This window comes from Crocodylus siamensis, chromosome 2, assembly GCF_052110815.1.
Source record: "Crocodylus siamensis isolate JL-2025a chromosome 2, ASM5211081v1, whole genome shotgun sequence".
In the NCBI taxonomy this organism is placed as follows: Eukaryota; Metazoa; Chordata; order Crocodylia; family Crocodylidae; genus Crocodylus; species Crocodylus siamensis.
The window spans coordinates 31,621,016-31,647,303 of NC_143396.1; the positions used below are offsets into that span (position 1 = coordinate 31,621,016).

At 44.2% G+C, this 26,288-nt stretch overlaps 1 protein-coding gene across 2 annotated transcripts in view; it reads right to left on the bottom strand.

The window, feature by feature from the left end:
- FBXL5 (F-box and leucine rich repeat protein 5) overlaps nucleotides 1-26,028 on the bottom strand; it is a 64,739-nt gene extending 38,711 nt beyond the window's left edge. The window contains exons 1-2 of one of the 2 annotated variants that reach the window (XM_090035622.1): nucleotides 25,864-26,027; nucleotides 2,048-2,263 (exon numbers count right to left, since the gene is read on the bottom strand). In XM_090035622.1, the coding sequence (XP_089891748.1) occupies nucleotides 2,048-2,263; nucleotides 25,864-25,947 (300 nt within the window). In that variant the 5' untranslated portion in view covers nucleotides 25,948-26,027. Of the gene's footprint in view, nucleotides 1-2,047; nucleotides 2,264-25,863 lie in introns of both variants that reach the window. The other variant, XM_090035623.1, reaches the window with a different exon arrangement.
- Between the last annotated feature and the right edge of the window lie 260 nt (nucleotides 26,029-26,288).

Genomic DNA, 26,288 nt, shown 5'->3' on the forward strand with positions numbered 1-26,288 from the left:
ATACAGCCTTCAACAGGTTAAGCTGTGGCTTAACCAGGGCTCCTGCCTAGCCATCCCCCGCCACCATATCACTCAAGCCACAACAGCAGCCAGTGTCTCCAGGCTCCCCCTCCTACCGCTGGGGATGGGCAGGGCAGTGCAGTGCACAATGCAGCAGGGGGAGGCATGGGCACCCACATGGCAAGCAGCCCTGGGGCCTGTGGTATGTGGCCCCTGCCTGATTAAAACTGGACAACCCTGATCTAGGGGGACTAACTGAGGCCTAGTAAGCAGGAGCAATTTATATTTTGCTGAAAGCTGTTTGGGAAAGAAAATTAGGATGGCAATCACTTACTGCTACTCAAAAATATGTAAAGTTTGGAACAGGCCTTAGTGAAATGGCTTATTAATAAGTCAAATGCAAGAAAAACTATCAAGGCAGCAGTTCTTCACACACAGCGATTCCTTTCACCTATGAAATTATGTGAAAGTATACTTTAGAAAATAAAAATCTGTAAGCTTTCTTAGCACGTTAGTAAAACAACTCATAGTCTTTGCCAACAGAAATCAATGGAAGTGCCATCATTTAATACAATGCTAAATTAATCTTATCTCACATTTCTACTTAATGTATGAGATTTAGAAAAGCCTTTGGAGTATTTCTTATAATTAGGGGGGCTACCAAACTTGGAGGTGGCGGGCTAATTTTGCAGGCAGAGCCTGGGGCTGGCCACTAATTTCACGGGCTGAGCATGGCACCCCCACTCTGTACCCCGCCCACACACACACCTATGATTGGCCAATGGGCCACAGCAGCCCCCCCCCCCGGCAGATTGTCAGATGGGCCAAAACTATGGAAACCTAGGGAGAATCTTTAACCCACAGATTAAGCGTGGATTAATGGCTTCTCCCGACTTAATCAGGGTAATTAAGCCATGGTTTCCGGTCACCCCCAAGTAGTGGCTCGCTGCAACTTCTCCCCCCCCAAAAAAGAACCCCCAAGCATACAAGCAAGGAGAAAAACCCTGGCGTCTTAGAGCAGGGGTGGGAGCAGGGAGGGGAAGCATGGAGGAGAGGAGCAGGGCAAGGTGGGGGGGGAAAGGAGTTGCTCACAGCAGGGCCAGAGTGCACAGCAGGTGTGAGGAACATTGCTGTGCTACCAGGCTGTCATCCTGCTGCCTGGCCCCAGCTCAGCACCCACTTCCTTTTGTGCTGCAGCTGTTGCTGCTCCCTGCCCCGCCCCAGCAAGAAAACCTCCAGCCACTACTGTTCCCTGCAGCCAGCAACTCACTCTGCCTGCTGACCCCTGCCCAAGTTTGCAACAGAGGGCTTAACTGGCTAGCATCCTGCAGGCTTAGAGCTGGGGAGGCAGGGGCAAGAACAGGCACACACACAGTGCCCAGGCTACCCCACTCCTCTCCAGCCTCTTCTCAGCAGGAGTCTGCCCAGGTACTGCAGCAGCAGTCTACTCTTACATACCTGCTCCTCACTCCTTGTCCACTACCAGGCACCCTCTGCCTTTCCCCCACTGTGCTCAAAGACTACAGGGCTTTCTCCATGGTTTTCTGATTGCTGGTATGTTTATTTATTGCGGGGCGAGCATGCCAAAACCACGGAGCCTGTGCTCTTTCATGGAACCTGCCCAAAATCACTGTTTCCACAAAAGTTGTGAAATAGTAATTTAGGTAGGTCCCTATTTATAACAGGGACTTAAGAAGGCAGCCGGCTCATTCCACAGGCAGAGCCCCAGGCCAGTTGCTAATTTCACAGGCTGAGTGCTATTTTTAACAGACTTTTCTGAAAAAAATTCAAAATATACATCTGAACAGGATTCTTACTTGATAATTTGTAACTTTGCTAAATGAAATAACCATTGTGGTTTCTACTTAGGGAAAATGGAAAGTATTTGCTAACATATCAAGAAAGTCTGAGTTACTGTTGTTCTTCATGTGTTTGATGAGAAACTTTAGAAAAAAACCCAGCAGGTTAATATATAACCTTGACAAGTTTTCCTTAATACATAATGAAAGGCCTTACAAATATTTGTCAGCCTATTTTAGAAACTTACTTTTACATTTTTCAAACCTTTCTCAAAGAGACTAAGCATCTCTGAGAGCTTGTTGTCCGAGTGCACGTTATACACCGTCCGACTGCGCTGCTGAAGTAAGCCAATGATGTATTCATTTTCAATCTGCTCATGCATTTTAAATTCCTTGAATGTGACATACAGTGATAACAGAAGAGCCCGGAAATCATTGTTATTGGAGAAGTTGGTCTTTGAAAGCTGGAATAGAAAGAGAAGTCAGTTTTCCATCTGAGTTTTTATTATCCCACCAAGTCAAGGTAAATACTAGAAAAGCACACAACTTCCATTTTTCATAAGCATTGTGCCTCACTCACCATTTCTCAAATTTAATAGATAACATGCAAATCACTGGTTTAAAATGTGCCAGTGTCAACCACGGTACCACAGGTTTCTTTTAAGGGTGCTACACAATACTAAACTGTTAGGTGAGAAAACACTTACACATGATTCACAAAGTACAGGCATACCTCAGAGATATTGCAGGTTCGGTTACAGACCACCGCAATAAAGTGAATATCGCAATAAAGCAAGTCACACGAATTTTTTGGTTTCCTAGTGCATATAAAAATTATGTTTACACTATACTGTAGTCTATTAAGTGTGCAATAGCATTATGTCTAAAAAAAATGTACATACCTTAATTAAAAAATACTTAATTGCTAAAAAATGCTAACCATCATCTGAGCCTTCAGCGAGTCGTAATCTTTTTGCGTTCACAACTTGGCTAACTGTTTGGCGCAAGAGGCCTAGCTTTCAGCCTATCTCGGCTTTCCACATGTCTTCCTCACTAAGCTTAATCATTTCTAGCTTTTGATTTAAAGTGAGAGACGTGCGACTCTTCCTTTCACTTGAACACTTAGAGGCCATTGTAGGGTTATTAATTGGCCTAATTTCAATATTGTTGTGTCTCAGGGAATAGGGAGGTCTGAGGAGATGGAGACACACGGGGGAACGGCCGGTCGGTGGAGCAGTCAGAACACACACAACATTTATCGATTAAGTTCGCCGTCTTATATGGGCGCAGTTCGTGGCGCCCCAAAACAATTACAATAGTAACATCAAAGATCACTGATCACAGATCACCATAACAAATACAATAATAATGAAAAAGTTTGAAATATTGCGAGAATTACCGAAATGTGACACAGAGACACGAAGTGAGCAAATGCTGTTGGAAAAATGGCACCGATAGACTTGCTCGACGCAGGGCTGCCACAAACCTTCAATTTGTAAAAAACGCAATATCTGTGAACCGCAATAAAGTGAAGTGCAATAAAACAAGGTATGCCTGTAAACCAAGGGATTTCAAACCTGATTCCAAAGCATCAAAACCATTCTGACGCACTACAGTCTTTCTGAGTTTTTTTGCTATTTTTACTATTTTTCTGTAGTCCAAAAATGAGTGAAAGCTAAGAACTGGCATTTTCTGAGGGATGCCTTGAGTCTAAAAAGATTGAGCACTACTTTTCTAAACTAATACATAGATGCATATACTTAGGAAGCTAAATCATTTCAGTTTATACAGAAAAGTTTGGCTGACATTTTAGCAACATAATGTTTTTGAGGGTTTCACACTTCAAGCAAAATATCTAAGTCACAGTCCTTCAAGCACATGCAAGTTTCTGAAATGCAGTAACACTTCAATCTGAAATTGGAGTAATTTTCCCTTGGTTTCAAGTGGAGCAGGATTGGATCTTTTTACAGGCAGTTCCTAACTTACAATTTTGAGTTACGACGAACAGCATTTACGACCTTTATACATTTACACCCCGTTTCAAGGTTCCGATGTCAGTTTTGACTTAACAATGCTGGACACAGTTGCCTCCAGCTGATAAGTCCCCTGTGGTGGGGGGGAAGAAAGAGGTGGGAGGGGGTAGATCAATACTTCCACAGTGAGGGAGGCACTGGGGCTAGAGCTGGGGCTGGGACAGGGGTTGCGGCAAAAGCTGCCCAGCCCGGGTGCAGGGGTGCAAGGAGGCTCCCTCCACTGGTCTGGGTGTAGTTCATCCTGTGGCTCTCACCACTGCTCCCACCACCTGTCCGGGAAGGCATGGGGGTGGGGTTGGTGTGCCTCCGGATCTGTGTGGGGCGGGTGAGGCCAGACCTGCACTGGGCTGCACTCCAGACGGGCAGTGGAAAGCGCTGGGAGTAGGGTCTATGCCCTCCTGCTGCTCACCCAGCCAGGACAGAGTGGAGCCACTGCGCTGCCTCTGGACAAGCGGTACACAGCAGTGGGAGCCACCCCAGCCTCCCAAATGAACAGTGGCTTAATCCCACACCCCACCGCCCCAAGCGTAGGCAGGGCATGGGGGGGAGCATGTGGGCAGCAGAACGTGGGCTATGCGGGGGGCTGCAGCCACCCTAAGATTTGCTGCAGCCCCCCTACAGCCTCCACTGCCCACCCAGAGTACAGCCCGGTGCAGCCCCAGCTCCACCTGCCCTGTTCTGGGGGCACACACCCCACCATGCCCTGCCGCTGCTTGCCCAGCATGGGACAAAGCCGCTGCTCATCCAGGAGGCTAACTAAGTTTTATCAGGTGAAGATGCTGAGCTCTATACACCTGTAAAGAAAATAAAAATAAAGAGCCAGTTATGCATGTGGGCGTAAATTAGGAAGCAAAATATTGCCTGAAATATTTTAATAGCACTCCTTCTTCATCTGAAGGATTTTGTGGGGGGAAAATAACCAAAAAGTAAACTTTATTTCTCGTTTTCAGTATCTACATTCCATAATATCGACTCTCCTAGCATTCTCCGAAGTGATTTCACATGCAGCCGATGCAGTAAGCAGCTGCTTATGCTCAGAAATATTTTGTAATGACCTGATGCAAACAGTGCCTTGCTCTAACCAAGCTTTGTGTTTGTCTGAAACTTAAGCTAGTTCTCAGTTCTGAACCAAAAACTCTCTGGACTTGTCTATATGATTCAAAAATCACCTTCACGTAAAAAGGCATAACCTTAAATATTAAATGTCAATTCAGGTGCGTAGGGGAGTGTTTGCATTGGTCTTGTATGTGAACCTGGCACCTGGTTTTGGTTCCAACACTAGAATAGTTCTGCTTATGTCTGTTCTTAAAACATTACAGCTCTGGATGCAAAGCAATTAGAGGAGATGATCTCTCCTTATCTTTGTCTCATACTCCCTTTCATAATCTCCTTCCTTTTCAAAATGAATCCATAGTAACACAAAACAACTACTTGACAGTGTGTTGCCTTGTGCCTCTTCACTTGTGACATCTATATTTATATTGAAATCTCCTCCAAACAGGGCCTTGCACAGTGCCAGTAAAAGATGGGGAAAGAAAAGATGAAGGTGTAAAAATGAAATCTAGTAAAATTTGGCCAGTACAATTTGGGGCTGACATTTACGCACCCACAGGCACTGAGAACCCAAGAGACCATAAACAAACCTGTCCCATCCATCCCCCAACAGCCAAACACCCCAACAGCAGAACTGCCACACACAAGTGCAGTTCAGGAAAATAAAGAACCTCACAGAATTTGGAGCAAGGAACACATCCAACACCAGCTCCAGATAAGGCATCAAATCAAAGATGTCTTCAAGCACATCATCCAAGAGATACAGCCAAGGGGCCACAACAGAGACTGGGAGAAGTGCCTGGCTAAGACTCGTGTTGATGAGGCATTATTACCACATGTTTGATGCTAGAAAGCTGTCTGTGGGCCAGGGCAGAGCACGGCGTTCTACAAGGACCTGTCCCGTTTCCTCGCCAAGAACAGGGCAGATGCACACCTGGTGGGCACAGGGCATAGTGGATGGGCACACACAGGATAGCTGGCTGTGGCCACAAGGTCACAAGCCATGACAAGGTACTGCCGCATCAGGTCCAGGTGGGCAGCCATGATGTCCCCGCCAGTCAATCAGGGGTGACTTGACAATTTGGCTCCACTTGGGAGTCTTCAGCAGCCCAGGGAACCTGTGGGGTATGCTAGGAGGTATGCAAGACCCCCTCTACCTGTTGGCGGGCTCTGGGCCTCCACCTGCCCCCACCAAGGATTCACACATGTTCTGCTACTTCCTGACCTAAACAGGGGTGCTTACAGCAAAGGTCGAAAGTTTGAACGCTTCTGCCATGGGCTTCCTGAATACCTGTATTTAGCCATTAATACCCATTACACTTTGTTACTCACAGGGTAGTTCTGTCTCTGATTAGCTACTTATATTCAGAGTAACCATTTGAGGGACATCTGGGATGGCGGGGAGGATAGGGGCAGGCAAGATAGCACATGCATGCACGCACACACACACACTCTCCAACCCCCACAACTCCCAAAACAGAGCCAGGCAGGACACACCACATGCACACACCTCACCCCGCCACCATCCCATGGCTCCCAAGAGTGAGGCCAGGCAGAGGACACACACAGCCCCAATCCCACAGCTTCCAGAAGCAGGGCCAGGCAGGACACACACACACACCCCATAGCCCCAACCCCGCAACTCCCAGGATCAGAGTCAGACGACAGCCTCACAGCTCCTGCCCATGCCCTACTCTACAGGCCAAATGACTCTGCTTGCAACCTAGAAGAGTCCAGACCAGAAAGCAGCCCACTGGCTGGACTCCTGAGAGAAGACTGAGGCAAAAGTACCGGACTGTCATGAACCTACCCACCCACAGCTTCTGGCTCAGGAGCTGGGAATGTGCGGGCAGGTTCCAACCAATCCAGGAAACTTGGGTTCAATTTTCTCCAACTGCAAAGATGTTGAGACAGTCCCAGATTTTGGAGGCTGTCTCAATCAATCTGGGACATATGGTCACCCTACTTATACTTGCTACATAGTAACTATGACTTGCTGCTTGCTACATTAACACTTGCTCCGCTGTTACTTAGACAATACTGCCTCTACTAGCAAACTTTAAATTAATAGTACCTGAAAAATTCTGGCACTGCTAATAACCCAACCTGGGTTGAAATGGACTAGAAGGATTATTCTTCCATCCTGAATGCCTGGCAATTTTTAATTGCCAAATGAGCTCACTGGATACAGCTTAGATTGTACAGAGATGCAGAACTCCTAAAATCAAAATGCATGTCTTAAAATTTCCCTTTTTATAAACACCCTATACAGTGCAGGCAAGAAATACCGGTATGCTAATTACTCTTTAATAGCTGTAAATTTACACATGCAAAAAACTTGTTTGTGTTGTAAAAAGACTAGAAATGTTTAATAGAAGTAAATGAAAGCTTAAACTGGGAAAAGGTTGCTTAGGTTTAACAACTGCTAGGGAAAGCTTTCAATTTGCCAATCACATTAGTACTTTTTTCAACAAGAAAGACTTGTTAATACTTTTTCACCCAAGTGGCAAATTGAAACTTCCCCTAGCAATTGTTAAACCTAAGCAACCTTTTTTCCCCAGTTTAGGTTTTCCTTTATTTTTATTAAGCATTTAAGTCTTTTTACAAAAACAAACAAAATTTAAAGCAAATCAGTATTTTCCACTGATCATCAGGGATACTGGTTCTCTGATAAAAAAATCACCAATTTTTGGATTTAAAAAAATAACCCAAAATCCACATTTTTCCATAATTACTTTTTTTAATCCAAAAATTGGGGATTTATTTTATTTAAACAGAGAAAACCAGGATCCCTGGTGATCAGGCTGCTCTTCAGGGTTTTCCAAAGCAGCCCAGAGTGAAACCAGCAGACTGGCTGGTATAACTCCTATTACTCAAAACCTTGCAGGAAGTAGTGGAATTACCAAGAAACAAGCCAATGCCGTTCTGGCATTCACTTGGAAAGCGATGAGTATTTGCAGAGGCAGCAGAGTTATTCACAAGGAACTACACTGCATGAGTAATAGAAAGGATGTGGACAGATTTTCACAAAAGCCAAGAAAAAATGGGAAAGGCAGTTAAGATGAGACTTTGCCTCTCCTAGCCTTGGGGTTACCAGGAAATGGGTAGAAAAAGTTTGTTTTTGTTCCATCAACCAACGGAAATATACAGATATCTACTAGTCAGCAAGAAGGCCACAGGTTGTGATTATTTTTGTTGCAGTGTTGTTATTTTCTTGACTGCCACTAGGGATACAAGTGACACATGCTGAGTAGCTGCCAAGTACTAACGCAACTCCAAATCAGCACAGCCTACAGTACGTTACAAGCTGTACTTTGCACTCAAGCATGATTCTGTCATTTGCTAAGGCAAAAAATGTCTCCCCAACCTCAATAGATGCAAATATTGGATAACATTAAACTACTACTATTAATATCTTTTAGACGAGCTGATTGAAAGTAAAAGTACCATATTTACTTGAATATAAAATGAGATTCCCCTGCCCTCAGTCAACATGGGGGACAAGCCCTTCGTTTTATATTTGCAAAGAAAGTGGAAAGGGGAACAGGTGGCCGGTATGGCTCTGACCAGCTGTGAGCCCAGGGCAGGGCCAGAGTCACACTCACAGCAGCCTCTTGCCCGCCCTACCTTCACTTACCCTCTGCAGCTTCTGCCCTGCCCTTCCTCCTCCCCCTCCACTCTTTACAGTCAGGTGGAGCTCAGCTCTGGCTTGGTCTGGGGTCTCCCCCAGACAGAGTGCTTGAAAACGCCCTCCCCTTCCCAGCCAATCAGCAGCACCGACAGTGCTACATGACCAGGCAACGACTGAGCTTCCACATGCTGTGCTCCAGGACAGAGCAGCCTCAGTGGCATCTGATGGTAAGGTGGGGGAGGGAGGGGAAGAGACTGGGAGGAGCAAGAAGAAGAGGCAGAAACTGTGGAGCAGGAGCGGGGTGGGGGAGGCTAAGACTGGGGCAACAATGCTGAAGGCAGAAGAAGTGGGCAGGCAGAGTGCAAGGGGGCCACCTCACCCCATCTCTCCCCAGCTACTGCTTTCCCTGCTATAGCATGAGGAAGGAATTCAAGACAACTCTGCAATATGTAGATTCTGCAGCTGGAAAATTATAATAAATATATCAATTTTCCATCTACAGAATCTAACTACTGGGGGGTCATCTTATATAGTTGCCTAAATATGATATTTTGTAGACCCAAATATGATTTATTTTCTCAGTTATGTGCTGGAATCTACAAATACAAATAAGAGAAAGTGTTTGGCTCATAACTTTTTCCCTCAGTAACCGTTTCAATGCAGAAACTAGAAAGATCCATCTTCCCTTCATGCTCTTGGGTAAGAAAGTTTGAAGTGGCAATTTTGCTGAAAGTAAAGATTAAAGAAATCCTTGAACAAATGACTGCTTGCAAATTCAGGGAACTGGATTTAACATATATGCATGTATTCTACTACAGTACTTCTTATGAAAAGATTAGCCTCAAGACCTGTATTCTACCCCAACTATGGGACAGTCTGACAACCCCATCTATCGCTTTAAGAACTAACCCACAAAAGTCAGTCTGGAAAGAGAGGGGTTTTTTCCTAAATTCCCCTCTGCCTAAGAAGCCTGCTTTTCCCCAAGGCCCAGATTATTTTTTTTGCCTTAATTCTTATGTTTAGTCTTGGAGCTTTCAGAGTGTTCAGAAGAAAGCTAAAGAGTTGTTGGGTGCATTTGGGGGACTCTTCTGTACCAGGTCCATTTCTATTTCATCTTTCTACCTCCTGACCTTGTTAAGTAGGGACTATAGAGGCTTTTGGTATTAAAACTACCTGCAATTTGGACACTATGTCTATATACACCTTATAAATGCTTAGTAGTTTTACAAAGCTGTTGCTATCAAAAAAGCTGCATCACAGAGGAAGACCTTTTGATTCAAGGACTCGCATAGGCACCCACAAAACCAGGGATGACTGAGAATGCTTAACTTTAACCACCAAGTGGTATGCCAAGCAGGCTAGCAGAGGCTTAGAAGCAATGAGGTCCTTTGGCAGGGGTATATGATTAGCTGTTACAGCTGCTGAGGACAGTAGCAGAACAGAAGGGAATTAAAGATTACGGGACAGACTGCTTTATTCTTCATGTCATTTTTCACCAGTTGAAGATGAAGGACAACCTATGCAGAAGAAAAGTCTGCCACACTGAACACAAATCCCTCTGGATTCCCAACATATGAACAAGCCAGATGTAAAGGCACTATGTTCAGGATACTTGTTTTCTGTATGATTTGTTCTCTATTGTGTTTTTATAGAAAGGAAGGACATGGGGTTTCTCTGTGGCTGTAGGGAACAGGACTGGGAGGAATGGCCTCAAACCACAGCAGGAGAAATTTAGGTAAGAGATTAGGAAGAAGTCTTTCTGATTATGAGGATGGTCAGGCATTGGAACAGGTTACCTAGAAAAACTGTGGAATCTCCATCCTTGAAAATGTTTAGAAAAAGGCTAGACAGACACTTGGCTGAGATGGCTTAGTAAGGGATAATCCTACCCTGAGCACGGAGCTAGACTAGATGACCTCGTGAGGTCTCTTCCAACCCTACTTTCCTATGATGCTAAAGTGCAATGATGTTTTGAAGCCCTGCACACAGCCTTGCACAATGAGTATAAAACACATGCTATGCCTATCACATGTTCCGGAATTGTCAACTATATTCCAGAATATTCACACAGCTGGAGTCATAAGAAAGGATGGGTTTTAAAGCAGCGGGGTATCAGCACTCATCCTAGGTGCCTTCAATAAGTTTTAGGACTCTTTTCCTTTGGTAAGATAAAAAGGAAGCCCAAACACAAAATGCATGAGAGATACCAAAGGAGAAAAAAGCACTGCGGTTTACTGAAATCCAGCAAACCCAAGAACAGGCCCAGCAGATGGAACCAAACACAGCTCTGTGCATCGGCTTCCCAACAGAGGGAGCTCCCCCAAAACCTCTCTGTCTCAAATAATCAGACCCTGGTACATATTTTGGAAACAGACTCATCTAAAACACAATAACAGTCATCTAAAACATCTAGTTAGCTCAAACATTAACCCTAGCAATTTTCTAAATCCACATAATTAATCTATCAAATATTTCACTGTTGATATATACAATATTTTAGTTTAACCAGTGAAGAGGTCCCTGCCAATATCAGCAGAAATGGAAAGGACCAAGTCAAAACTGACTTTCAAACACATTTCAACCAATAAGGATGGAAAGAAGATGAACACCCTGCTACAAATCAGCTTACTGCCTTCTATAATTTTCCAACTCTCAAAGAATCAGCTATGACCTACTGACAAAAAGGGGTTTCCCACACAGCTCCCACCTCCGCAAAATGTATCAGTAATGGAGGGCAACCAAAGAACTAGTGTTCAACACAAAACAAACACTCCCTAAAACCATTTAAAGTCTGTGACTGCACCAACATTAAGGATAAAACTATGCTTCCTGTGAAGAAATACATATTTCTATAATTCATTTACTATTTCATAGATAAGGGAATATGTAAAAATTAAAAAAAAAAACATTTTTAGTGTTTAGTTGTTAGGTTCAAAAGCTAATAGTATAAAGGAGAAACTAGGGAAAGACCAAAGCTACTAGGATCTCTTCAAAGAAGACTTCAGGAAGGGATCCACTTCAATTTAAGTATCAAAGACAACGATTTCAGTATGACTTAAAATGGCCGAATTCATGAACTATCTTAAAATAGCAGAAAAAATGATCATGGATTCAGACAGGATCAAACAAAGTATACACGCAGCCTGCAGCGCCCAAATTTTCTTTGCTAAGTCCAAACGTTCTTTTCTGAGAAAAGAGCAAGGTTTCTGCTACTATTATTTTGTGCTCGGAAGAATGAAGCAGCATAGAACAATGCTGGCAAGATTATATAGTGAGTCATACATTTGCACCAATCAGGTAGTTAATTTTTAAAATACCCAATGAGAAAAAAAATTAACCCTATTTTATAAAAAAGGGAAAAATTAATAAATCGAGCAATTGTACAGGGTGATACAGCAAGTCGAGTCAGGGAAAAAAGACTGAATTTCCAGAGGAACCTGCGCCTTCCCCTTCCCCCAAGACAGAGAGAAAGAGTTTGCCCAGCCACTTGAGTGCCTAGCTGTGAAAAAGGGTTCATGGCTGTCAATCCCGAGTGGCAGGAGATGCAAATTCTCCTTGAGCCTTCTTCAGCCACAGCATTTCTTCTGAAATACAATACTAAACTGAAGGAGCCCTGAGCTCATTTTTGTCTCACCTCTGAAACTAGCACCATGTTATGCACCAACTGGGTTTTTTTGCAATAATTTTGTACAGTTTATACTGTTTATTTTTCCTTATTTTCCTACATTTTATTTGCCTTGGACAATGAACACAGACCCATCAGTTTCACTCTCTGGCATTCCTTATTAAAAGACTGGAGCTGTGGAATAAGCTAATCAGAAGAGATAGCCTTACAGTCACAAGGCCCCAATTAGTCAAGTAAGTCTGTGGCAGGGACATTTTAGGCTATAACATAAAAAACCCAAAAAAATCTACAACATCCAAAGTCTAAAATTTTCAACCTGCTGCTCAGCCAAACAGCCTATGAACTTAAATTTCTACTCCTGGGCATGAGAAATATCCTCATGGCAATGAATACCTTAGTACCTAAACTCTGGCAAGATTATCAAACTAAACATTCCCCACTCCTGGAAGTTCAATCTAGCATGTATTTTCAAAACACATCTACATCACATTGAATGCCTAGGGGTAGGAGGTGGTGCTGGCAGCAGCAGCATTGCACCAAACTGTTCAGTAGTCAAAGTATATATCTGGGAGCTTAAAAACCTCATTTCCAATCCCTTCTCTTAATGAAGCAGAGAAAACACCCGAACCGGTTCTTGTACTTCTGAGGCAGGTGTTCTAATTGCTGGGCTATTGGGCATAAGTGGGCTGCCCACCACCACCATCTCCTCTTCCTTTTATTTTTTGTGAGAAAGAATTGATCTTAGTTAATTGCCTAAATCTGACAGGGTGATCTTGGCAGTGATTTCTGAGTGGAGGAGGTACCACCCCTCCAGTCCTGAACTACCTGGGGGAGGGGCTTGTCCCACTCTTCTTCATTGCATTTCCTAACTAGTTTAGGCCACTCCCAACTCTAGCATACTGCCTTCTGCAACTCCCGCTCTTAGATGCTTAAGGGTATGCCAATGTGGCACAATGCAGTGCTGTTCAAAGCTAGCTTGGGTACTTGAAGCAGCACAGTGTATGGTGCTTCACCTCAGCTCATATACCCTGCTTCTCAAAAGAGCTACTAATCCAAAAAGAATGCTTCGCTAATGCAGTTATATCACTCCCACTACCCAAGCTGGTTTGAATATTCCTACATGGTACTCCACTGTACTACACAGGCACATCCTGTGGCAGAAAGCCACCTTGGTTTCTCCCCAAAATCTCTGCCCTGCGACAATGTGATCAAGATGGGCCCAGCACAGAGGAGTCACACCTCAGCCTGTCTCTTTAGGTAATCTGAGCTGGCTGCATTTCTGAAGGAGAGGGGAAACCTGTTCCCCCTGCCTACGTGACTGGCATCAGCCACCTGGGTGAGGGGCATCTACCTGGGGAGCTGGAGTCTGCCTGGTAACAGGTGATGTATTTCAAATTAGTTGGCTGACAGCCAACTGGGGCTGACCTCCACTGGACCAGGTTAATGAGGTCACAGGGGCTATATAGGTTGTGGGGGGGGAAGGAGGCTGTCTCTCTCTTCGGCCATGAGGTGAAGCAGCAGCAAAGCAGGGGAGACAGAGAAGCCGTACCATCTGAACCTAGCTCTCTGTCTCACCCCAAGACTCCAGAGGGGAAACTCAACCAGCCTCTGGAAGATGCTTGTGAGTAAGCTACTCAATCGGATTAGATATTTAGCTGGCAGTAACACAGATGCGTGATCAAAAGGCTACCTCAGCCACACTATTTGCTCTTTAGGATTTCTAAGATATCACTCAATCCTGTACCCTAGTTTACCCTACCCCTTGTAATCAATAAAGTTCTCCTTTTTGACTGGTGTGGGAGACTTATTGAGGGGTGGGTCTAAATTATGCCTAAGAGACCCCTTAGGTCTGCGGACTAAGGGAGACTTTACTTTTTGCCCCCTGACTTGGGGAAGTGCCCCAAGTGCCTGTACTGGGTCGAGTACCCATCGGACTATTAGGCCTGCGTTTCCCCGAGGACACAGGGCCGAGACAGCCCCTTCTCGGGGTGGTGGCAGCGAAGTTACCCCCTGGCTAGCGAGTGTGCTCCAGGAAGGGGGTTGGCTGGACATAAGGCGCCCCTTACGTAGGGAGGCATTCGGAGCCTGGAAGATGGTCGGGTGCAGAGATGTGGGCAGCTCAATGCAGGAGCACCCCCTACTGGCCCTCCACACATCCTAACTGTTAATGTGCATGATAAAAGGAAGCATAGGTGTCCGAGGACTTAGACAGACAGCAGAGAACCTAGGCTCAGCATCACAATGTGCTATTTTGTGGATTTAACCCTAAGGCTCTCTGTCTTGCCCTCTTCTCAACCCAAATCTGTAAAATGGGAATAGCATTCCCTTACTTATCACAGAGTACACGGTGAGCATTTACTTGTGAAAATAAATAACACAAGGCCATGAGATGCTGTGATACTACAGTAGTGGATGCTATATAACCTAAACGCATTTTATAGGTGTCAAGATAAGGAAGATGATGATGATGAAGGTCAGATAAAGCACCTAAATGAATTCACCATACTACAGGGGAGTACTAAATTCAAAGATAACAAAAAGAACTCTGAATCTAATTCTTTTGATGGCAGAGTTTTAAAAAAAAACCTGCCCCAACCTGGAATACTACTTTTTAATTTTGGACCTAAATTAGGTTACAAAATTGCTTTAAGTACCTTATTTATCCAAAACCAAGCAAGATGACTTAAATTTTAAGACAACCCCCCTGTAATTAGATTCTGTACATGAAAAATTATAAAATTTGTTACAATTTTTCATGTATAGAATCTAATTAGTGGAAGGTCATCTTAAATTTGCCCCCTCCCTCTACAACTGTGGTAGAAGTGTGAGGGGCCAGATCCATCATCCTTGTCCTCCCACAGCCTGTGCCTGTTCTCCCACATGCCTGCCCCCACTACTGCTTGTCCTTTGCCACCTGCCCCAAGCCAGCACCCAAATCCAAGCCAGGGCTTCCCCCCACCCTTGCTGATGGGAAAAAAATCATCTTGGATTTGAGTAAATACAGTATATCAAATAAAATCTTATAGATGGAAGTCTGTGCTCTATTAAACTTCCTTCCAACTGCTATTGCATAGCTTTTAATTAAGTTGGTATTAACACTGCACAAAATAAGAAAGCCGTGCATTGGAAAGTTTGTCTAACTTTATCCTAACCATGCAGTTGGTCCAATAAAAGATATCACCCACAAAATCATTTCTTCTCTACTAAAAGCTATGCACACCCACAATCATTTGAGCTTTAATTCGTGTAACGTAGTGAAGCAAAGGGCTTTCTGCATCATCCATTTTCCCCCCAGAGTTTAAACAAATTTCTGTTTTCTTTACAAGAACAAGTGAGCTTAAGTCTGAACAAGAGCATCCATGTGGGTGCATTACATATGTAATTTATATGCATGACTTCACACCTTCATCTGATTTGCCAGACAAGCTCTTATCCATACATCAGAACATACCTAATGTCCCTAACTCACTAAAATGGAGTAAAATGAAGGGAGCCTCAGGGTATGTCTCCACTACTCTGGTGACTCACCCACTACAGACACTTCAGGAATGCTTTTGCCTCTGTGTGCCAGCCTGACCACAATGCCCTTGTGCAAGTCTCCAAGATACTCAAAAGAAAACATACAGAAAATTCCTTGCTCTTGCTTAATCCCTTATTTTAGGCAGAACCAACTACAAAAACAAACTAAAAACTAAGATCCTCTCAGAAGCTGCAGACTAAATCCAACCTAATCAGTTATTTCAGAGATTATGCACCATGTTCTGGGATAATTGCATAATACCTATATAAACACTACAAGATACTAATTATAGCCTCCAGCTTTCACAGGTGTGCAGCTTCTCATCTCACCTCCACCTTTTTTCCAGAGAATGGAAGAGGAAATCAGGAAAGAAACTGTTCCTCCTAGGGTGGCAAGAAGCAGAAATGGTAAGTGTCACTACTGTTGCCTGGGGCAACAAGAGTAGAGGCACAAACAAGGGTATTACCATATTTCTCATACTTATCATGCACCTATCCCCCCCGCCAAAAAAAATCAGCCCCCCAAAATTGGGGTGCATGTATTAAATAGGAAAGCATATATTCTGCCAGAGAAGCACCCTGCTTTTATTCCTACTCCACACTGCAGCAGCTTTGGCATTACTATACAAGCAGCTGAGTCAATTTGATTTAAGGGCTCATTGTTCTTCACTCCAAGATGCTAAAGATCGCCTCTCCTTTTTAATGGTCTTGATGTTCCACCAATCAAGCTAAGCTTTCTCAGAGCAATTTGATGTCTGCTAGCTGTTCCTAGTCTCTTTCCTTCTAGTTTACAACCCTGAAGAATCTTGAGCTCTTTTCACAATCATCCACCTATGGAGACAAGCCTCCAGCAGCAACTAGGGTTCCAGCTTTTGTTAAACAGGAAAGGGAGGGTGAATTTAAATTAGGCTATGTCCCTTGTCTATACAGCATTAACGCTGGAAAATAAGTACTTTTTTTCATCTGCCTTTCAAAAACAAGTTGCATATTATATTCTGTTGCATGTTATATATGGAAAATATACTGCCTGGAGTGTAAGGTGCGTAGAAAAGAATTGCTGGGTTACTACTGAAGCCCAGAGGCTGCTGTGGCAGGATAAGGAAAATCTGCAGCTGTTCCAAACAAACAAAAAACTAACAGAAGGGGGAGGAAAGGAGCTAAAAGTACAGAAAGAGGATTTTTGTTTGGAAAATTTGAATGGAGGGAAGAAGACCTGAGATGGCAACCGTGCTAAAAAGGGCTTGGGGTGCATGTAGGCTATTATGCCTAAAAAATAGCTGGCTCTACACTACAAACAAAAGGGGAGAAAAACAATATCAGACCTTCACTGAAACGCTGATTTGCAAGAATTAACATACCTGATTTTTTTTAATTGCAGCCAGTCTGCATTATAAACTGGAAATAAAAATATTCCGAAGAGGTATAAAGTGAGGTGATAACTTCCTAAGAAGGATAAAGAGAAGTTGCAAAAATGTCTAGAAACGGATATGAGAAAAAGAACAGGTACAGTCACTGATTAGGGGGCAAGGTGCAAGGCTAATGAGTGGATGGATACAAAGGTCTTTACACCCTGATGAGGAAATACAGAATGGAGCTGTGATTTCTTAGAAGACTTGATTTTTCTAAGTCTAGAAATCTTTAGAAGGATGACAGGGCACCTGATAGCTTTACACAGAAACCTAACTCATCTTATTTTTCAGCTTTACCAGTGTTGAATTTTCTAAATCACTACCTCCCAGACATTCTGGATTACCAACCTCCAACATTTCTCACAGAGAATGATGCACCCTTTTAATGTGCACCACAAGGGCCCAGTACAGCGCACACAGTGTTTGCTATGGGCTCACAGATCATAGCTTGGGAACTACTGTGCTTGGTGGTACTTTTCTCATTCTGTAAGTAGGTAAATGTGTAAGCAGCAATATGCTGATTAGCAATAACTAAGCACTAAAGACAAGTACAAAAATTTAACTCCAGCTGCCTATATTCTAAACAGTGGTCTCCAAAGTAGGTTGCACGCACCCCCATGGGGTACGCAAGACGATCCACTGGGTTGTGGGCAGAAGATATTAGAACTTCTATTTATATCTATTTTTTATCTAAAAAAGTAAGAAAGAAATTAAGCTTTACTAATATTTAATATACGGATTGATACTGGCGCCCTCACTCGGTCCATATGTCAAATAAATATACATGTATTGGGGGTGCATGCTCAAAAATTTTTTACTGATGGGGTATGCAATCAAAAAAAGTTTGGAGACCACTGTTCTAAAGAACTGGTAGAAATGAGTGAGGACATATGCTAAAGTAATGGAAACAGAATTCTTCTAAAGCAAAATGAAAACATTATCAAATTTTTCGTGAGTGATAGTGTAAGAATGGGCTAATCATAAAACAAGAAAATCTGTTCTCTTCCCCACCTGAGCTACCAAATAATACTTTTTGTCTTTTGAACTGGAAAGTCAGGATGTCAATTATTTTGATCATCTTTCTAAAATGAAACAATTCTAATGTACTTGGATAAAAAAAAAAAATCATAGCTTTTTCAAATGCTTACTTAGTTGCTTCAACTATCACTTTAATCCCTCACCCTTCTAGGAAAATTTGAGCTTCACCTGAAGGATGACTGTGCCCAGAAGCTCACCAAGAACTTTTTTCCAACTACTCAGTTGGACTAATAAAAGATATCACATCTACCAAAGAACCTTGCCTGCCTACCTCCACCTGAAAGCATTTTTATACCTTTAACATGTAAGAAATTACTCTGTGATTATCCTACCAAAAAACAGAAGTAAAGAATTTACCTTAATAAACCACCTTCTGTGCAGCACAGAATTAACAATGGAAAGAAACGATTGAAACACCTCTCCCTGAATGTGCTCCATGACAAATTTAAAAGGTACAATTCTATATATAATGTGACTGCAGAACTAAAAAAAGGAAAAACTAAAAGATTAAAATATTGACATGAATGTGGGCTTCAGCAAACTCATGGAAAAATCAATTCTTCACTCAAACTCATGAGCAGGATCTCTCAGGGAGATTTTCTAAAGCAGGAGTCAGCAACCTTTTAGCAACAGCTGACTGAATTAACACAGCACAGTCCTAGGGGAGCAGCCAGATGGTACAGATTTTCTCCCCACCAAACCCAGGTTGGTAGGTTGGGTAACATCTTTTTGCTGGCTGGATCTGGCCCATGGGCTGCACGTGACTGACTCATAATCTAAGGGCCTATTTGCTTTGCCATTGGAATGGTGGGTTTTAGGAAAACCAGGAAAACCTTGAGCTTGGGAATTCGGTCAAAGGTTAATAAAAAATACTTCCAAGGGGGACGCCAAGGACAAAACATCAGTTAGTCCCCACTGGCCCTCAAATGAGTACAAGGAGCCAGTGAACACAGTCTAGAGGCATGAAGGGACAAGGGAGTGGAGGAAAATGGCCTCACAATCACTAGGGGTCCCCCACAGCCAGATCCTCCTTCCTGGTTAAATAGATAATTAAATAGATAATCTAAAGGATAATTTGAGAACAGGCAGTTACAGAAATAGAAAACGACCTTTAAAGCATAACTGCATACTCTTCAAATGAAAAAGAAAGATAAGCATTGTAAGTAACCAGTACGGTTGCATCAGCGAGAACTCTTTAATCACCTGAAAATCAAAGAGACATCCACACAGGAAACAATGACTCAAAACTAAGTACAGTATAAGTCTAAAGGACTAGCACAAATATTTATGAATCAGATCAGAAAGACCAAGGAAAAAAATTCCCCTTACTAGTTGTAACCCATAAAAGGAACAAGAACAGGTTCTCTATTATGTTAGGAGAGGAAAAAAACCAGAAAGAATCAAATAACTAATAGGAAAGAACAAAAATTACTACAACACTATTGAATAGGGCTATGCAAAATAGCATCGTTTCATTTCAGCTTCCATTTCGCCGTTTCAAAGGGACAGTATTTTGTTTTGCTGTTTCAAAACACTGTTCCGTTTCATTTCATTGAAACTCTTTTGCCATTTCAACATTTTGCCCATAGGCTATAATGGGCAATCACAAAAAATGCCTATAACCTTGTCATTTCTTGCCTGATACAGATGAAAATTGTACAAATGGTAGCCCCTTCTGAGGGTATGAAGTCTGCTATGTTTCAAGGAGATAGGTGTAGCGGTTTCTGGGAAACTGCATCTCAAACTGTTCAAAGAAAAACTCATATAAACTTGCCAGCAGCAGCAGCCTGCTGTCACCCCGCAAGCAGAGCCAGGGGCCTGCGCACCCCAGGGAGGGATGCGGGGCTGTGCCAGACTCCTCCCGGGTGGCGCAGCCCCTGGATCTGCATGCAGGATGACAGCATGCTGCCAGGGGCCAGCATCAGCACCCGAGTCTGCCCAGCACTCAGCATGGGCTGCACCAGGCAGACTCAGGTGCTGATGCTGGCCCCAGCCAGCAGGGGCAGCCTGCTGTCATCCTGTGCGCAGATCCGGGGACCCATGTGCCCCAGAAGGAGTCTGGCACAGCACCACAGCCCTCATTTCATTTCAAAGCTGTTTCAAAGCCTTTCATTTTGTTTCGATTTCACTATTTTGAGCTTGAAATGCATTGAAACAGCTTTGAAATTAAACACCTGTTGAAATTTCACACAGCACTACTATTCAATGCTTTCTTTCCTCCAGTCTTCACAAAAGAAAAAACATAAAGAAGATGCATAAGGGGACATGGGAAAACCTAGCATCCATGTTCAGAAAGGAGAAAAAGGAATGCAGAGAATTACAGACCAGGCAGTTTTGGTTTGATGCTCAGACGCAAAAAAAAGGTTAGATGATCAATTTATAACATAAAGCAGCGGGAGCCAAACATTTTAGAAGGCATACCATAAATTAGCCATGTGCCCTTCTCAAAATATCACTCCAATCCCCTTTCCTGTCCAATCTGCTGCTCTACTTTCCATATTCTCCCACCCTATCGGCTTCCTGTACTGTGTTCCCTACCCGATCTGCTGCTCTATCTGCCACAGTACCTCCTGTCCCCTCTCCAATCTGTCACATGCCACACACACAAGCTGCCCATGCCACTTATGTCACATGGCCAACCTATGGCACATCCTTGATGTAAAGGTTTTTAAGGCAATAAAAATAACGAAAACAGATTTCACAAATCACCTCAAACCAACTCCTTCCTTCTTCCAAAAAACTACGGATGAGAAGCAATAATGTAGTATATCTTAATTTTTGGAAGCTTTCTGAAAGACTCACAAAATTAAATTGCTACTAGATGGGTATACAACTAGCTGAAAAAAACTGCTGCCAAAATAGTTATCAATCAGTTGCCATCATACTGGGATGGTACACCAATTAGGGTCTCACAAGGGTTGGTCCCAGGCCTGATTCTCTTCAATATTTTTATTAACTTGAATGATGAATAGAAAGTATGCTCTACTCTGTAGAGTTTGAATGCACCTCAGACTGAGCATCAGTCAACAATGCAATCCTTTTACCAAAGAAAAAAGGCATATCTTGTTCTGAGATGTATAATTAGGGGAGACAGATAGTAATTACTATGCAACACTTGGTGATCAGTGTTCAACTTTGAGCACCTTAAAAAAAAGATATGAACAGTCCAGAGGAAAACAATAATAATTAGAAGCAGTTTAGAAAACACACACAATGTGGAAAAGTTAAAGGGATGAGTTTTAGCCTTGAAAAAGGAAGACCAGGAGAAGATATGATAGCAGCCATCCAACACAAAATGCATTAAAAAGAGGATGGAAATCAATTGTTCCTCTTGTCCTACACTTCAGGTAAACATGGAGAAACTTGCTGACTTGGCAAAGATTTAGACTGTTGGGGGGGAAATATTTAAATATAAGGATAGTGAAGCATGACAACAAGCTGAGGAAGCTGTACAATCCCTTTACTTGAAGGTTTTTAAAAACAGGTTAGACAAGGCATTCAAGAAATAATTTATGCATCAGTACAAAGGGATGGACTAGGTGACTTGCGGCCCTTCCCCACCTTTCTATCATTTCTAAGATTAATAATACTTGGCTCATGAAACATGAAACAAGATTTGACAATAGCTGTAAGAATTCATAAAGAAGAGTGCTTCTATTTTTACATATGAAAAGAAAATCCCAGAATAGTGTGTCCAAATTGCTGAAGATGCTATCCAAGAAGTTAGGAAAGATTTATGAAAAGGGCTCTTCCATTTACTCAGTAAGAAAATGATAAAACTGAATGACTTTCACAGATGTAGTCAAGCACCATTAAGTGTTCCGTCTATGGCTCTGTCACACTGATTAAATCTCACTGAGAAAGCACAACATCTAACCATCCTAAAGAACACCACCTAAATACAATCTTCTAAACAATCATCAAAAGTGGACTCAATGGGGTCGGACTCAATGATCCACTGAGGTCCCTTCCAACCCCAGCATCTATAAATCTACGGAAAGCCCCACATTTGACTGGTAGGAGTGTCAGTGCACCAATGTCTTACCAATAATGATGGAAACTGGCAAAACTGTCACTGTACATTTGCATCTAATTTGAAAATTTTCTCTGAGCATGAGGGAATCATCAGAGAAAATACATCAGGCTATTGTAAAAAAAATAGGCACTTCACAGACAAACACCAAATGTAAATGGGTGTGGAAAAGATGCTATTGCCATTATGGTCCAGGAGATGTGCAAGAGGCAAGAATTCTTGTGGGTGATCTCTTTTTTTTGGGACCAACTGTACAGTTGGTATAGACACAGGCCAATTGTTGGTATAGACCAGTAATTCTCAACCAGGGTGCCTTAAGATCCTTTCAAAGGTGGTATGGGGTGCCAAGCAATTTTAGCACTGCTAGGTTTACAAACATGAGTCAAGATCAACTCAGAGATTTCAACTAGAAATCCACAGCTGTGGTCTTTGTGAGTTCTTTGCAAGAAAAAAAATAGCTTTGAATTTGGATTTGGCTGATTATGGCTGTACCATAAGTGGAAACCCAACCTGATCTAATTAAGAACTGAGATCACTCAAGGACAAAACTCAAGAGACAAGCTAGAAACTTTTCTGTTACATAGCTAATAAAACTGACCTCAAGTACAAAGGACGTAAATAAACCTATAGCAGGAAAAGTGATACAAACCTACCACCTACACACCTGCTATTTCTTCTAATGCTTGGATACAAATTTCCACTTCATATGCCTTAGCGAAAGAGTTTATTGTATGAAAATGAAAAAGTAAAAGATAAGAGAGTTCTGTCAGTATTTTAAAAATGACCCCTCCCCCAATATTCCTATCCAACCAGCTCGATATTTACTTTAACACATCCCAAGTGATTAGGCCAAACCTTTGAAAGAGATAGAAGTAAATGACAGTTTAAAAGCAATGCTGTATCTGTGATTGTCCAGAAAGTATGCGAACAATAAGGATTTCTTAGGCTGATCTCTTTTATGGGACTAATTTTGTGGTTGGGGCAGTGAGACCAGTTCCTGGATGCCAGACAGACCTGAGGAAGAACGTATTGCAGATGAAAGCTGGTCTCATTTTACCCCAGCTACACAGGCCTATATGACGCATAAGGGGAACTTGGGACTTAAACCCAGAGAGCAACAATTAGCCCTTATTACAGACATCTATTATGTATGCGTCAGCTGAGTTTGGGGGACCACTAAAGGGAGTGAGGTCACAGGTTTAAAACAAGTGCTCCAAGGAGAGACACCAAATAGAGCTGACAGCTCCCACTGGCCCTCAAACAAGTCCAAGGAGCCAGTGGATGCTACCCAGTGAAATTAAGCCCAGAGATTAGGTAAATGGCCCTGCAGCCCCTAGGGGCCTCCCAGCCAGAGCCTCCTTCCTGGTCAAACAGATGGCTAACTTGGCTAGGATCAGCAAGTCCCAAATACACAGGACTTTTAACATGTCAAGAAGAGTCACAGGCCCAGGCACACCAAGGAAACTATCAGCCCCTTTTAATACTAGGGACCACTAATGATGTGTTACCAAATACTTGGGACAAATAACGATGAAAACAAGGACAGGAGTGGAGGTCACAAGTTAATAACTAGTACGTCAAGCAGGGACACTGAGAAGAGCCACTAGACAGTGCCCACTGGCCCTCAAACAAGTCCAAGGAGCCACCTGATGCTCCCCAGTGACACGAGCCGAGAGATCAGGAAAAGAGCCTCATAGCTCCCAGGGGTCTTCCCAGCCACAGCCTCCTTCCTGGTCAGGTAGCTGGCTAGGTTGGCTAGGATCAGCATGCCCCAAATACACAGGGGGTCCAATAACCCCCAGTATTGGGGTCATTTGACCCCAGTATTCTTTCCTGCCATGGCAGGGGGTCGGACTAGATGATCTGCTCAGGTCCCTTCCGACCCTACAAACTATGAAACACAGACAACCTAAAGAAACACTGGTCACCCTTCCTGCTGACCACACCTCTCTCCACACCTTTCATTTACAGACTCCCTGTCCATGGCCCCATCAAGTCCCAGGACTTCCTGGTCAACCTCCCCCTGGCCCTGACCAAGCTGGCCATGTATCTGACCAGGAAGGAGGCTCTGGCTGGGAGGATCCCCAGGGACTGCTGAGCCACTTTCCTTGCCCTACTTTGTTCCCGTCTCTGAGCAGAGTATCGCTGGGCAGCCTCCATTGGCTCCTTTGACTCATCTGAGGGCCAGTGGTGCTCTGCTCAGTGCCTCCCTTGGCATTGTTATGAATCTTTGACCTCCATTCCTGTCCCTTTTTTCATTATTTTTGTCCCAAGGAATCAGATTTCACCTTTCCTGTAGCCTCTCCATCCAAGGGAGGCCAACAAAAGATGTTGCCTGTGGCAAGTGGGACTCGGTGGGCCTAGCCCCACGTGACTAAAGATGACAAATAGACCTGGTCAACCTCCCCCTGGCCCCAACCAAGCTGTCAATATAGCTAACCAGAAAAGAAGGTTCAGGTCCACTTTCCTATCCCTGGTCCATCCCCGTCTCAAAGCAGTTTCATAGGACAGCATCCACTGGCTCGGTGGACTCATCTGTGGGCCAGTGGGTGGTGTTTGAAGCGCTCTTCTTGGTGCTCCCCTTGGTGCACTTGTTCTGACCCCAGGACCCACATTTTGTCTTTGAGTTGTCCCAAAAAATGAGTGATAAGACCTTAGCGGCCCCATCTCCAAGGGAGCCCAAAGCTCTGCTCAGTGGGCTCCGGCCCACATGCCCAAATGGCAGTCAAGAGGCCTGAGGAAGACCCTGCCCCTTGGAGGCAGTGTTGCCAAGTATATAGTAATTATCGTATCTGCACAATAACTTCAACCTTAGCACAATGTATGATCAGTAACAGCAAAAGTATTCAAAATGTACTACTGACGCCTCCATGAAATCCTTTGAAATATGAATTTCCATTTCTACCCAGGAGAACTTTTACAATCTTTTCTCTGATGCCTGATGAAGGGTGTTTGTGCCCGAATGCTTGCAATTAAAGAAATTTTGTTGCGAAAACCTTGCTGGTCTAATCAAAGATATGACTTCTGTCCACAAGTCCCAACTGCTTTTTCCTCTAGACCAATACAGCTACAACCTGGACACCCTTCAAAACATACCATGATTTTTAAGGCAGCTCATTAATGCAACGCCTGTAAAACCCAAGCTGCTCAAGGAGTCCTAACCTGACTTTCAGGTTTGCTGCCAGCACTCTCTCATCACTGCCTGCCTCAAAATAAAGAAATGCTTTAACTCTGAGGACCCAGGTCTTCGTCACTCCCAGATGGCTGACAGCCAGCCGTGTCAAGGAAATAAGGCGGCTGCTTCTTTGCAGACTTATTTGCCTATTTTTCCACTGAGCAATAGTTTTTCAGCAAACACAATCGCGTTGAGCTTCCAGGAGCATAATGTCCTATTGAAGACATGAGGACGCTGCTCAGAGGAATGAGGCGCCCCTGGCAGCCAGGCCCCCGCTCGGGGGTCTCCAGGTGCGGGGCGCTGCACACGCCCGCTCACCCCCCATCCCCCGCCCCCACGGAGGGACGGGACCTGCACCCCCGGAGGGGCGGGGCCGCGCGTCTGCCGCAGGTGGAAGCGCGGGGGGGGTGGGGGGGGGGGACGAGCCCACGGGGTGGGGGGGGGGGAGGGAGAAGCGCTGACAGCTGCGCACTCGGTAAATCGTTCCGCGGGCCCGCCCGGCCGCCCGGGCCGGGGCACAGCGGCAACTCGCGGCGCGCACGCGGTACCTTATCGCAGTAGAGGCCGACCAGCTGCTTCATCCGCCAGTGCGGGGCCGTGAAAACATCCACCTCCTCGGGGAAAGGAGCCATGTTCTCCCCATAGAGCCCCGCCGAGGCCGGCAGCGGCAGCGACAGCGGCGGCAACGGCTCTGCGCATGCGCCCAGCCCCGCTGAGGGCGTCGCGGGAGCCGCCATCGCCCCATATCACGTGATTGAGGGCACCTGAGCGGCGGCCGCCGCCGCTGCTGCCTAGGCGCGCAGGCGCAGACGCGTGCCAGCGTACAGTGCGTGCGGGAGTGAGTTGGGGTGGCGCTCGGTGACAGCGCTGGCAGGGGTTCAGTAGGACGTGATCGCACCTCCCAGTGAGTGGGAACTGGGGCATCTAAGCTGAAACATTTGTTTTGAGGCTGACAGCAAGACCGAAAGTTGGT